This window comes from Neoarius graeffei, chromosome 20, assembly GCF_027579695.1.
Source record: "Neoarius graeffei isolate fNeoGra1 chromosome 20, fNeoGra1.pri, whole genome shotgun sequence".
NCBI classification, from domain to species: domain Eukaryota; kingdom Metazoa; phylum Chordata; class Actinopteri; order Siluriformes; family Ariidae; genus Neoarius; species Neoarius graeffei.
Genome location: NC_083588.1, coordinates 17,197,454 through 17,212,126, shown reverse-complemented (window position 1 = coordinate 17,212,126; position 14,673 = coordinate 17,197,454). Strand labels below are relative to the sequence as shown.

The 14,673-nt window shown below is 40.3% G+C and overlaps 1 protein-coding gene across 4 annotated transcripts in view; it reads left to right on the top strand.

Annotated features, from left to right (window-relative positions):
• tex2 (testis expressed 2) overlaps positions 1-14,673 on the top strand; it is a 93,368-nt gene that overhangs the window by 44,390 nt on the left and 34,305 nt on the right. For all 4 annotated transcript variants that reach the window (XM_060901350.1, XM_060901351.1, XM_060901353.1 and 1 more), the window contains 3 exons: positions 6,213-6,413; positions 8,796-9,105; positions 10,530-10,765. In XM_060901350.1, the coding sequence (XP_060757333.1) occupies positions 6,213-6,413; positions 8,796-9,105; positions 10,530-10,765 (747 nt within the window). The remainder of the gene's footprint in view (positions 1-6,212; positions 6,414-8,795; positions 9,106-10,529; positions 10,766-14,673) is intronic.

Below are 14,673 nucleotides of genomic sequence, written 5' to 3'. Positions count from 1 at the left end.
ATATGTTAAATATTAAGTTATTACTGAAAAACTATTGAGTAAAAAAACAGACACTGAGAAATGGTCCTATAAACAACTTTACCAATATAAAAGATTACCAGGACTACAAAAATGCAGAAAAATAGGCTTTACTTATCCAAATGCACCTGTTGGTTCAAAAGTTAAAGTGCATAGAACCTCACAGCACAACATGAAGTTCCCTTAAAATATAATATAAATGCAGGGGTGATAGCGTTCCGGCGCCGCGCCGGATTTCCGGCGTACCGTGGCTGGGGAAAAAAAAAATCTAGTTCGCCCATTGTCCTGTGTCATTCTGAGATGCGCAGATAGACAGTAAAGGGAATTCGCATGATATGGAACTACTGGGAAAAAAGTGCCGTCACGGCACGAATTAGGAGGGTCTAATTCGTGCCGTGGCGGCACTTTTTTCCCACTAGTTCCATATCATGCGAATTCCCTTTACTGTCTATCTGCGCATCTCAGAATGACACAGGACAATGGGCGAACTAGATTTTTTTTTTTTTCCCAGCCACGGTACGCCGGAAATCCGGCGCGGCGCCGGAACACTATCACCCCTGTAAATGCCTCAGCTTTCATGTAAGAAAAAAAACTATTAATACTAGTACTGTGTGCAGGCAGTCTCTCCTGAAGACTAAATTAAACAATAATTATAAACTAATAAAATAAATGGCTCAGGCTTCATAGAAGTAAAAAAAAACAATTTGAACAGAATCTCCCAGTATGATGCTGAAGCTGCCTAAACAATGGAAAATAAAATACCATTTTGGCAAAAACGTTGGCATCCATTAATTTCTTGTATTAAGTAAAAAAATATGTTGCCAGATACTGCTGACGTTTTACAGCCCAAAATATGTTCAAAACCCGCCAAAATGCACTTAAAACCGCCAAAATTGGGCGGGAAACCACGCAATCTGGCAACACAGGCAGCAGTAATGGCTGCACTCATGTCGAGGATGTAAACACAATCTGGCAACACAGGCGGCAGTAATGGCTGCACTCGTGTCGAGGATGTAAACACCCTTGACGCGGCAACGGACATACATGACATAGTGGATGTAATTTATGTTCACAACTTTTTTTGCTGTCAGAAATATTTAATATTAAATTGTGTGACTCGACTGACAATAGCCGGCGGCATAACAAGCCATAGCCGGCGATTTGCCGCCGGTGACTGGCTACTTTTGAGACCGCTGGCAATAATTTACAAATCTCAAACTGATATTGTATTTACAATAGAACATAGACAACATATCAAATGTTGAAAGTGAGACATTTTGAAATTTCATGACAGCAACACATCTCAAAAAAGTTGGGACAGGGGCAATAAGAGGCTGGAAAAGTTAAAGGTACAAAAAAGGAACAGCTGGAGGACCAAATTGCAACTCGTGAGGTCAATTGGCAATAGGTCATTAACATGACTGGGTATAAAAAGAGCATCTTGGAGTGGCAGCGGCTCTCAGAAGTAAAGATGGGAAGAGGATCACCAATCCCCCTAATTCTGCGCTGACAAATAGTGGAGCAATATCAGAAAGGAGTTCGACAGTGTAAAATTCCAAAGAGTTTGAACATATCATCATCTACAGTGCATAATATCATCAAAAGATTCTGAGAATCTGGAAGAACCTCTGTGCGTAAGGGTCAAGGCCGGAAAACCATACTGGGTGCCCGTGATTTTCGGGCCCTTAGACGGCACTGCATCACATACAGGCATGCTTCTGTATTGGAAATCACACAATGGGCTCAGGAATATTTCCAGAGAACATTATCTGTGAACACAATTCACCATGCCATCCACCGTTGCCAGCTAAAACTCTATAGCTCAAAGAAGAAGCCGTATCTAAACATGATCCAGAAGCGCAGACGTCTTCTCTGGGCCAAGGCTCATTTAAAATGGACTGTGGCAAAGTGGAAAACTGTTCTGTGGTCAGACGAATCAAAATTTGAAGTTCTTTATGGAAATCAGGGACGCCGTGTCATTCGGACTAAAGAGGAGAAGGACGACCAGAGTTATCAATGCTCAGTTCAGAAGCCTGCATCTCTGATGGTATGGGGTTGCATTAGTGCGTGTGGCATGGGCAGCTTACACATGTGGAAAGACACCATCAATGCTGAAAGGTATATCCAGGTTCTAGAGCAACATATGCTCCCATCCAGACGACGTCTCTTTCAGGGAAGACCTTACATTTTCCAACATGACAATGCCAAACCACATACTGCATCAATTACAGCATCATGGCTGCGTAGAAGAAGGGTCCGGGTACTGAACTGGCCAGCCTGCAGTCCAGATCTTTCACCCATAGAAAACATTTGGCGCATCATAAAACGGAAGATACGACACAAAAGACCTAAGACAGTTGAGCAACTAAAATCCTACATTAGACAAGAATGGGTTAACATTCCTATCCCTAAACTTGAGTAACTTGTCTCCTCAGTCCCCAGACGTTTACAGACTGTTGTAAAGAGAAAAGGGGATGTCTCACAGTGGGAAACATGGCCTTGTCTCAACTTTGAGATGTGTTGTTGTCATGAAATTTAAAATCACCTAATTTTTCTCTTTAAATGATACATTTTCTCAGTTTAAACATTTGATATGTCATCTGTGTTCTATTCTGAATAAAATATGGAATTTTGAAACTTCCAAATCATTGCGTTCCGTTTTTATTTACAATTTGTACTTTGTCCCAACTTTTTTGGAATCGGGGTTGTATGATGAGAAACAGTGTCATTCTGTGTTTGGTTCGTAAATCGACGGGAAAATCGGATTCCTTCACTGTTGGTTGTTCCAAGATTCTTCTCAACTTTGTTCAATTGTAAATCAAGTTTTGTGTTGAAGTAAAGGCTAAAGGGAGTCCTAATACAGCTTTTGAATAATTCCCTGCTAAAATAACCTTCAATAAGCTCAAACTAAAGGGGTTTATTTAGCTTGGTGCATAGGGTGCCCAAAATCAAGTCTCTCTTATTAAAGGCTGGAGTGGAGCCTAAATTTTATACGTAATGGAGAGGACTAGCTGCATCTGTACAAATATTTAAATTGTGCCAGTCTGGTTGGTATAAACCTGTATTAAGTCCACTTTGATAAGTCGGTAATTAAGAAAAAATGCAGACTAAGTGAAGGAAAAAATAAGAAAAAGTGAAGAATACTTCCTTGACTTGATTTTTCAAGGAAAAAAGTGGAGAATATTTTTCAGAGCCCAGTGAGAACCCTAACTTAGATTTGACATAATTTACATGTTTTGTCTTTTTAAATTCCCACTAACTGTGCTAGCAATGTTCTCCTTTCACATCAACATGGCAGACAACCTCTAACTTCTCGCAGGAATTAAAAAATAAAATAAAATAAAAATTTAAAACCCATCTTTAAAAACTACCAGGGAAGGTGCAAGATGCAACTCTAACTCTACTCTAGACCAGTATTCCTCCACCAGTGGGCCATCTAGTGGGCCACAAATGTTGTTTTTCTCAAGTTGAAGCTAATTTTTATTCGTAGTAGGGTACAATTGCTGGATTGCATCAGACGTCACACCCACCTCATTAAACTACGGTCACACTACAGCTTGTAATGCTTTGCGATGGGTTATCGATGAAAATGAGGCATTTTAGTGGCGATGCATGGCGGTACACACATCAGCTAAAAGCTGTGGTCACGCAGCAGGTGAACACTTGACTGTCACACCTTTGCGCACTTGAGTCTGGCGTAGCTCGAGTGGCTGTGCACACTCGCGGAGTGCATTGTGAATGAATGAATGAACCCTTTATCACTGTTTTACCAGTGAAATTGACCATTAACCTGTCCTTACAGAGGGGGGCAGTACAGGAAGACAGGGGAAAAAAGAAATTACAGAGAACATGAGGAAAGGAGAGGAGAAAAAAAACACCAACACTCTATGCTCCTGTGGGAGTACAGTGTGGGAACATTAAAAAACCTCAGCACATAAGCACAAGAAAACACAAGTACATTTTACATCATAACATGGGACTTGGGGGGGAGGGGGTAATCGGGGTGGTAGAGGGGGAGGGGAGGACGTAGAGGTAACCCAGCGCATGCAAGCAGCCGTCTGCTCCTGCAGCCATTGTGCATGCTCTTGGGACCTAGTCATTATGGGAAACACCTGATACTGATTTGAGCGCAATTAGCACGCACAGATACGGACACTGTTTTCACAGAAGTTTTGCGGAGTATCCATCATCACTGGCACGTTTGTTTCTAGCCATGTTTATAACACTGTTTAAATACTGCTTTATGATTCTGCTTTTGTTTGTGTTTTTGTAAATATCACGCCTGCTAATAAACACACTTCCTGCATTTAGATCCGTCTACCGCCGTCTACTTTAGTGTCCTGATCCCCAGATCTTTAACCCAGCCACATATAAAAAATGGTACGCCTCCATGGTCTTCCAGGTTTTTATCTGTGTGTCCGTGTAGAACGATGTCTGCAGCACCAGGTAGTTTGAGATGTCTGGGAACTCAACAGATGGATAATTTTCCAACTCGTAGGAAAAAATCCTTCTCTGTTAGCGTGTAAGGCTCTATCCCATTGAGTGGTTTCTATATCCACTTCTTCTGAGTGGACTTCTTGGTTTTAATAACTTGCTTGTTTGCTGAACACAAACATGGCAATAAGTTCTTGTGTTAATGGACCAGACTCCACTTTTGGATCATTAATCTATTTTGACTGAGAATATCCTGCATGCATGGTTTGGCTTCTGGCACATCCATACAGTTTTAAATACAATACCTACACTTAAAAGCAGTTTGCATAAAAACTTTATTGCATTTGTTTAATTCCTGGACTCCCATCTGTAACAGGGAGTGATGTTGCATCCCATTAATACACTTTACAGTAATTAGATTCTAATAGAATAGATGAGCCAAAATAATTGGAAATCATCTTTTTTTTTTTTAATGGACCCCGACTCGTTACAAGTATGAATAAGTGAACCTTAAAGTAGAAAAAGATGAGAACCCCTGTTCTAGCCTCTCACAACAGCAAAGAAATGTGTTCAGTCATATTCCTTATGTGTCAGTACAGTATGTTGAAGTAGTAGCTAACACAACAGCAGTTCTAGTAAACGAAGGCTTAACAAAGAAAACAGCACATGCCTTTTATGCCCATATACCCAAGAGTTGTCCATTTTCTATTTTACCATGCTCTAAAGTCATATCTGACTTTTTGACCTATTACTATCTAACCTGATCCTTTTCCTGAAGTCTAATAACAAGGAAATAATTAAACAAGTGTTGCCAGGCAAGGCAAAACAAACCTCACCCAGCAGTCTGGCCTATTCACTTTACAAGGTGAATCCGTGACCTTCGGTTTGACATTTCAAGTTCACTCGAGGTCAACATTCATGGTGCTAAATGAAAAGCTATATGGGACTACCTATATGTTGATAATGGTAATATTTCTCAATCATCAGCTGTCAGGTTATAGTCTTATGAAAATCCATGACCTTGAGTTTGACCATTTCAAAGGTCATGGTGGCGACTGAAAGCCCATATGGGACTTTTTATACAACCTTTCAAGGTCACCCATGGTCAACGGTCATGATGCCAAATGAGAGCCCATATATGACTTTTTCTATATGTCAATATTAAATATCTGTCTTGAACTGTTTCACAGTTATGAGCCTCTGAAAATCTGTGAACTTGACCCCTGACATTTGACCCCCAACCACTAAGAAAACTATGAGGGATACCCCTTCATGTAGCATATCAATGGAAGCAGAATTGAAAGATGAACATTTTTGGATTTGGTTTGAAGTAAATCTGGTAAATATGAATGAAGATATCGCAAAAAAAAAAAAAGATATTGACCTTTTTGGTGACCTTGACCGGATGACCCTCAAAATGTTGGAGGTTCTATTTGAGACCAGTATCCATCTATCCTGAAAGTTTCATGAAGATTGGTCCAGTCATTTTCCCATAATAATGCTAACAAAGAAGCAAACAAAGAAACCTCACTGAAAACAATACCTCACCCCCTGGTGGCTTCCGTCCTGGGTGAGGTAATAAAAGTGTATGCAGTGTCTTTTATATTCATTCAGTAAGCATATCCATGACAAAATGGCTTTATCAAAACACACAAAGCTGATCAGGTTTCAACAGTCGAAACATAAGCGAAGTAACTACCTTGATGTAATCTTCACTCCATACATGGTAATCTTTTGTGATCTTTTTGTGATATGTCAAGGGTTGGATGAATGAGATTTACAGCTATGACCCAGAGACGTACCACGCCACGCTTACCCATTCGGTATACGTGCGTCTTGAAGGCTCTGTGCTGCGCCTCTCCAAACCCAACCGCAATATTCCCCGCCGTGCCACCTTCAGTGAGCCCAAACCTGACGTCACGTACATCAGCCAGAAGATCTACGACCTGACCAACAGCAAGGTAGGACAGCAGTGTCACCTTCTGTACAACTAATGTAGCTAAGAAGGTTGTGGTTGCCAGTTCATCATTAATTCAATTTTGCACTGATCACAAGTGGCATTTGTGATTTTTGGTAAACCTGTTGGTTTGTTTTGTCTGATAATTGACCTTCTTTTTAAGAGACACCATATTTATGCAATTTTCCTTGCAAATTATGTAACAATACCTATTATGCTCATAAAACACACCACTACATTGTACTAAATACTAGGGATCGACCGATAATCGGCCTGGCCGATATATCGGGCCGATATTCTGCATTTTTAGGGTTATCGGTATCGGCCATAATTTCCACCGATATGCCGATAACATGCCTTTTTGCAGCCGTTTCGTTCCTAACGCGACTGTCACTGCACGTCCTTTCCTGCACTCGCCTCTCTGAGTTCAAGAACACGGTCCCGCCCACCACAACATCTGATTTGCTTGGCACAAGAGATGTAGCCAATCAACACACGTAGCTAACCGCTGTGAACTGTTTCAAGGCGGCCGTATCGGCACTCGGGCAGAAGCAGATCCCACTTCAAGGTAAGGACACGCTGCTTTTGCCGCAATAAGTCACAAACACACAAGTTGCAAAAGCACAACATCATTATATGTTTACATTCTTCATCTACTACTCGTTAAAATTGTCCATTTGCATCTGTGTAGCCAGGCAAACTTAGCTTATGGAAGGAAGCACTTGAATTAACCTTCAACCAACTAGTCTCGCTGAAACTACATGTAATGTTGTCCATAGTAAGCAGTCCCCAGCATAACGTAGGCTGCAGTCATTTTTAAATCCCCATCTGGAAACGTTGTGAATGTGTCAGTAGTTCTACTCGAACAGTAGAATGACAGCCATACAGAGAGGTGGTCAAGGGAAGACGAAATAAAACGTAGTGTTTGTGTTCTGTAGGCTAGCGCAAGCCTACTGGCTATTTGTTATGGTGATGAGTAAACTTCATGACGTGACTCGTGCTCAAAAAGCGCATTGCACTTGTATATGTTAGGTAACTTTATAAAGCGCTATTTGAACATTTAAACAAGCCAGGTGTGATCTGGTGCTAGCAGGCTATGTTTGTCAGGACGCTTGTTGTGGGCTCAGTAATTAATTGTGTCGTGGATGCACACTTGCTTGGATAAACGCTAATGAACGAAATACATCAATTAAACTCTTGACTTAAATGTTCTTATGCTACTTCACATTGCGCTGTAATGTACTCCATTAGTATTTATAATTCTTGTGCAAGTGATTCTCCTCGCTAGCGCTTCTGATTTGGAAAGCTATATACTCTTAAAGGAGCAGCCACTCCTTTGAACCAGAGCTTTTAACATGCAGAGCAACTGTGCTTCCTTCACTACAATATAATCCTCCTAAATTGGGAATATTAGGCTTGGGCATTAAAAGCATTAGAATGTAGATGGTTACTTGTTAAGTTGTTACATAATAGGGAGTGATAGCCAACTTTGTTTGATTTTACTTTTTAAAAAATGCTGCAGGCAGCTCCCTACACTTGATTTGTTATTTAAAAACTACTTGAAGTTGGTAAGTCTTACTTAGTTCTTAGTGTAAAAGAATCCAGAGTGTATTTTCATTTATTTTCCACTGAAAATGGTGAGCTGTAATATAGTAGGGAGTGATTTATGTTTTTATTGGTGAATATTTTATTATTATTTTATTTCTCATTTTATTCTAACTAATGTTTGACTTTATTGTACAAATGCTGCTAGCATCTCCCTGCACAAAATTTCATGTTCAATTTTACAATTAAACATACATTTCGGGGCGGCACGGTGGTGTAGTGGTTAGCGCTGTCGCCTCACAGCAAGAAGGTCCTGGGTTTGAGCCCCGTGGCCGGCGAGGGCCTTTCTGTGCGGAGTTTGCATGTTCTCCCCGTGTCCGCGTGGGTTTCCTCCGGGTGCTCCGGTTTCCCCCACAGTCCAAAGACATGCAGGTTAGGTTAACTGGTGACTCTAAATTGACTGTAGGTGTGAATGGTTGTCTGTGTCTATGTGTCAGCCCTGTGATGACCTGGCGACTTGTCCAGGGTGTACCCCGCCTTTCGCCCATAGTCAGTTGGGATAGGCTCCAGCTTGCCTGTGACCCTGTAGAAGGATAAAGCGGCTAGAGATAATGAGATGAGATGAGATGAACATACATTTCATGGATATGAAGGTCTGTGTCAGTGTGTGCTATGTTTAATTTCATGTGAATTATAATGTTTACATTTATCGGTTGCACATATCTGTTATTGACATCCCAATTCCATAATTATCGGTATCGGCCCTGAAAAAAACATATCGGTCGATCCCTACTAAATACTGTACGATGATGAGAAAAACTAATTGCATTTGGTCCCGCAGATCTACTTGGTGCCCCACAGCCTGGCCAGAAAACGTGTGTGGAACAAAAAATATCCCATTTGCATTGAGCTGGCCAAACAGGATGACTTCATGGCAAAAGGGGATCAGAATGAAGACGAGGAGGAGAAAATCCTTGCTCCAAGTGAAAGGACTGAGGGGGTGGTGGGTAGTGAGGAAACCAAGCGCTCCACAGACCCTGTCTTGTACCTGTTCGGGAGAACCGGAAGAGAGAAGGAAGAATGGTTCAGGAGGATGCTGCTGGCCTCCAGGCTCAAGGCTGAGATCAGGAAACCCTCTGGCCTGCTTGCATGTAAGACTAGAGCCTGTGTGAACGTTCACAATCTCGCTGAAGGCCGCTCCTGAACATTTGGGGGTCCTAAGCAGCAACTTAAAATAAAAACAATTGAACAAAATAGATAGTATGTACGAAGTCTTGTTACTTGATAGTTAGCCAATAACCTTTTCCATTTTAGTGACCTCAGCAAGCGGAATCACATAAATTAAATTGATTAAAGCTAGACGGCCTTTCGATTTCATAAAATCGGTGAAATTTAGTTCCCTTTGAAATTTGGTCATTGTGATATATGTTTATTTCTGTAATATCTCACAAAATAGCAGGCCATTCTGTGCCTGGGAAGTTATTTAATTTGAGGGGATTCCTGAGCACATGTGCATGAAATCACTTGCTTTGCGCAGTTAAGCAAACCGAGGAGGTCTGTCTGCACATACGCAGGTTTACCACCTTTTTCTTCTTCTTTTGGGTTTTACGGCAACTGGCAGCCAGTGTTGCATTACTGCCATCTACAGGTTTACCTTGACCATGCACTGACACAGTTCCATCATTCTGTCGCTAAACGAACAGCTGATCACACCGAGGTGCTTGCTGACCGCTGATATTTATTAGTTTGGTTCTGCGTTTCCTTTCCTTCGCAACATAACGTCTCACTTTGTTACTGTAGTCTGTCTTTCACGTTTCATTTGCATCCTCCATTTTTGTCTCCTGTTTCAAATTTGTATCCCACAATGCCTTGCGCAAACAGGGGAACGCCCACCACGTGATGCATGACGTAGTATCTTGTATTGTGTCATGGTGAAGCAGAAAAAAAAATAGTGGCAAATTTAGGGCCATGTGGCCCTAAATTCATTAATTGTTCTATTTTAAAAAACTAAAATTTGGAAGTTTGTGAGTCGAATTCGGTAGCTTTTGGTCCACCTAAACAAAAATAACTGAGTGTCTGGGAAAATTCTTTTTATGACCTACACCTAAAATCTGAAAGGCAGTCTACCTTTAACTCTGTACCGATGTTTTAGACTTTTTCTCCTTTTGTGTTTAAATTTTTTTGTGGGTTTCATTTTTGCTTGATCATTTCTTCATTAGTTAATTGTTATTACTAATTTAGTAATGTAAAGTGCAGTTTCTTTTGGTTTTCACACCTCAAGGAGCCCTTGCAACTCCCTGATCCATAAACATTTGCCAGTTGATAGTAAAACGTTTTTTTTTTTTAAATATTGGTTTTAAAAATCAGAGTCCCCCGTGGTAGTCCAGGGACCCTCAGTAACTGCTTATACCACTTATAGGAAGAAATGGCCCTGATCATGCCAAAATAAAACTAGCTAAAACAATATTGGGTCCTAAAATTGCTGATTAATGCTATGGCGTTAATAGAGTACTCTATTTTCCATTATGCTTATCTGATTTATGCCCATATGTTTGGATATTCTGTCCATCCACAGCTTGCCTCCCCTCTGACATCAGCGGGAGCAGCCAAGCAGGTGCTTCGTCTCAAAGTTGCAGCAGTAGCCAAGGCAGTCTCGATGACGTGATTCAATCTAAACCACGGCAGAAGGATGTCAAACAAAAAGTACTGGATTACAATATCTACATGGCTAAATATATCAGCCACTCTTCAGGGAGCCCAAATGCCAGCCCTCTTCACAGTACTGACAGCAGTCCGAGGAGCGTAACCAAGGTACTGATCACTTCATGGACGAATGTGTTCAATTAACCCAACACACTTGTGGTGCGGGTTTATTTTCTGTTTTTTTTTTTTTTTTTTTTGTTGTGTTCAGGCTTAACATAGTCCATAAACACAGACCAAGCTTGCACACCAATCATACAACTGCATACATTCTTTTATAATATACAGTGGATATAAAATGTTCCTACAACCCATAAAAATTTTAGGTTTTTTGATGTAAAAATATAAAAAAAAAGTTTTGGAAATTATTTTGTACCTCTTTCTTGATAGGAAGCTTATCTGAACTATTGAAACTGCTCTCACTGAATTCAGAACTGAATGCAGGACAACATACTTTTTATAGAATTAAAATATGTTTATCCGTTCTTGAGATATCACAAATCAAAGACTGAAAAAACGGCTTAATTTTTAGAAAACTGCCTTAATATGATGTATGAGGATCACATGGTCCAAAATGGGCCTCTTTAACGAATGAGATCAAATGTTTTTTTTCTTAATAACGTTTCTATTTTCCAAGATATTTACATGGAAATTGGCAGGCACATAGATGGTTGTTTACGGAATACAAAGTTTGAAAAAAGTAGTAAAAACCAATTATGCAAATTAGCATTTAATTAGTATTAGTTATGCTAATTAGGCAAAATGTTAAATCTGTACACTCAATAAAAAAGTAATAAAAGATTTTCTAATGCCCTCTTTGTGCTCTGTAGGCTTTTGTATTTCTCAAAAGTAGGGCCTACTAGTGTTTATATGAAAGAATAGAAATGATTATTTTGATTAATATTCACAGCTTTCAAGGCGAACCTTGAAAAAACTGTGTGAGCCACATCCAATAAACAATTTCGGTTAACTGAATTGAAATTGACACTCGCGTTTCTGACTTCTGGTTTTTTTTTTTTTTTAAATCTCATTCTGATCACTAAGATCTCAATATTTTTCATCAAAACAACTACAGTTATATTCTACAATAGTTATTTGTTTACATGAATCAGTTTGATTTGAAAAAATAAGTAGGTAAAGCTATGAAAACTCACTTCAAAGTCTCCCGTGAATCATAACATCAAAACTAGCAGACGGAAAATTTTGCTGAATACTTCATCAGAAACGGTGAAAGCGAGAGAACATCCCTATAAAAGTTGTCTGATTGATATTCACGAGTAATCCAGTCAGAAACCAATCAGAAGAGAGAGAGCCTGAGCGCTTTCCTGTGACTCAAAAAGCACCAGCAGTTTGCCAACGTCCCGTGAGCAGAGTGAGAACTCTTGTACTGACTTCAACCTGCCGTTACTCCCTAAGTACTGAATAGATCTTAACGAGATCAATTTCTTTGGAAAGCAGAGATTATAAGCTTTTTAATGATAGAAAATATTCAAGAGTTAAGCAATGACAGATTTGGAAACTCAGAGGAGCGTCTGCATGCACAATTTTCACAGCACAGCCAGCAAGCGTCTGATATGTCTGCTTTAGACAACGAGATCCCGTACATGCTCTTATACCCCTTTTCAACCAACAGGGAATGGGTTCTTGAACCAGTTCCATTCCGGATTCTTTGATCCTTGGTGCCAGCTAGTGAACCGACCCACATTTTAACCAGTTTTGAGCAGAACCATTGTAACCAAGGATACATCACAAACGGAGGGTGTTGGACAATTCGCAACGGGAGTAAACAGTAGTAGCAAGATGGCGGTGCACATCAATTACTTGTGAGGTTTTGTTCTGTTATTGCAGATATTTTTCAGTCCATTTTTTTTTCTCCCCCGAAGCTGTATCCTTTTTCTGTCGTGTTCTCCATTGCTGCTTTCCGCTTCCTGTCCAAACTAATGACGCCCACTGATGTCATCGAGGTTCGCACTGGAAAAAACAGTTGTGTTTTGGTTCCAACTGGGAACCAACTTTTCAGGTTCCGAACCAATTTCTTTTTGGTCAAACTTGTATGACGATTCAAAATTTGGTGCGCGAACAAGAATGGAACCTGTCCCCTGTTAGTCGAAAAAGGGTATGTGTCCACCTTGGTTTCATCTGACTGCTGAAGCCATGGTCATGTCAAGAAAATCCTACGGAAACAGCTAATGTTTATTTGGGGTTAATCAGAATCACGTCATTAATGACAGGTGTATGATAATTACTTTTGAACAGGAGTTTGAATGTGATTTGGTTAATTCTGAGCACAGTCACAGGCCCCATTATAAAAGGGTGTCTATATTTGTGCAATTTTTTTTCTTTTTCCGTAAAACTTTTCCTATTTGCTATTCACGTTAATTTTCTTAGTTGCTACAGTACTGTGCAAAAGTCTTAGGCACATGTAAAGAAATGCTGTTGAGCAAAAATGGCTTAAAAATAATTAAATAAAATGTTTCAACATGGGCGGTACCGTGGTGTAGTGGTTAGCGCTGTCGCCTCACGGCAAGAAGGTCCGGGTTCGAGCCCCGTGGCCGGCGAGGGCCTTTCTGTGCGGAGTTTGCATGTTCTCCCCGTGTCCGCGTGGGTTTCCTCCGGGTGCTCCGGTTTCCCCCACAGTCCAAAGACATGCAGGTTAGGTTAACTGGTGACTCTAAATTGACCGTAGGTGTGAATGTGAGTGTGAATGGTTGTCTGTGTCTATGTGTCAGCCCTGTGATGACCTGGCGACTTGTCCAGGGTGTACCCCGCCTTTCGCCCGTAATCAGCTGGGATAGGCTCCAGCTTGCCTGCGACCCTGTAGAACAGGATAAAGCGGCTAGAGATAATGAGATGAGAGGTTTTAACATTTAAAAAAAACAAAACTATAAACAGCAGTAAGCTATAATATGTGAAATAAAATCAATATTTGGTGTGAGACAACCCTTTGCTTAAAAAAAAAAAATAGTTTCAGGTACAGTGAGTGCAGTTTTATAAGGAAATGATCTGTAGGTTTTACTGAGCATCTTACAGAACCAGCCACAGTTCTTCTGGACACTTTGTCGCACTTGCTCCTTAATTTTGCACCAAAACCTAGTAGCCTTCATTATGTTTTCTTTTTGTAATGTGAAAATTAGTCTCTTGTGTAATATGCTGCTCAGATACAAACTTTTTTTCTGAAATATTTAGTTTTGTACTGGAAAATGAACATTTGGACTCTAAAATGTTTTTGTACTGACTCGATAATGTAGAAGTCATAAAATAGAAATCTGTACCAACGTTTGTATGAAAAAAATAGGGCACCTAAGGCTTTTGCACAGTACTGTATGTCACATTAATGGTAGCTAAAAATGCTTTTGACATTCTTTTATCTTGGTCACAAAAACCTGATATTTTAACAGGAGTGTAGTGTCTTGCAAAAGTATTCATCCCCCTTGGTGTTTGTCCTGTTTTTTCACATTACAAGCTGGAATGAAAATGGATTTTTGGAGGGTTTGCACCATTTGATTTACACAACTTGCCTACCACTTTAAAGGTGCAAATTTGTTTTTTATTGTGACACAATAATTAAGACGAAAAACAGAAATCTGGCGTGTGCATAGGTATTCACCCCCAACGTCAATACTTTGTTGAGCCACCTTTTGCTGCAATTACAGCTGCAAGTCTCTTGGGGTGTGTCCCTATTAGCTTGGCACATCTAACCACTGGGATTTTTGCCCGTTCCTCAAGGCAAAACTGCTCCAACTCCTTCAAGTTAGATGGGTTGCTTTGGTGTACAGCAATCTTCAAGTTATGCCACAGATTCTCAATTGGATTGAGGTCTGGGCTTTGACCAGGCCATTCCAAGACATTTAAATGTTTCCCTTTTAAACCGCTCTGGTGTAGCTTTAGCAGTATGTTTAGGGTCATTGTCCTGCTGGAATGTGAACCTTCGTCCCAGTGTCAAACCTCTGGCTGACTCAAACAGGTTTTCCTTCAGAATTGCCCTGTATTTAGTGCCATCCATCTTTCCTTCAGTCTTG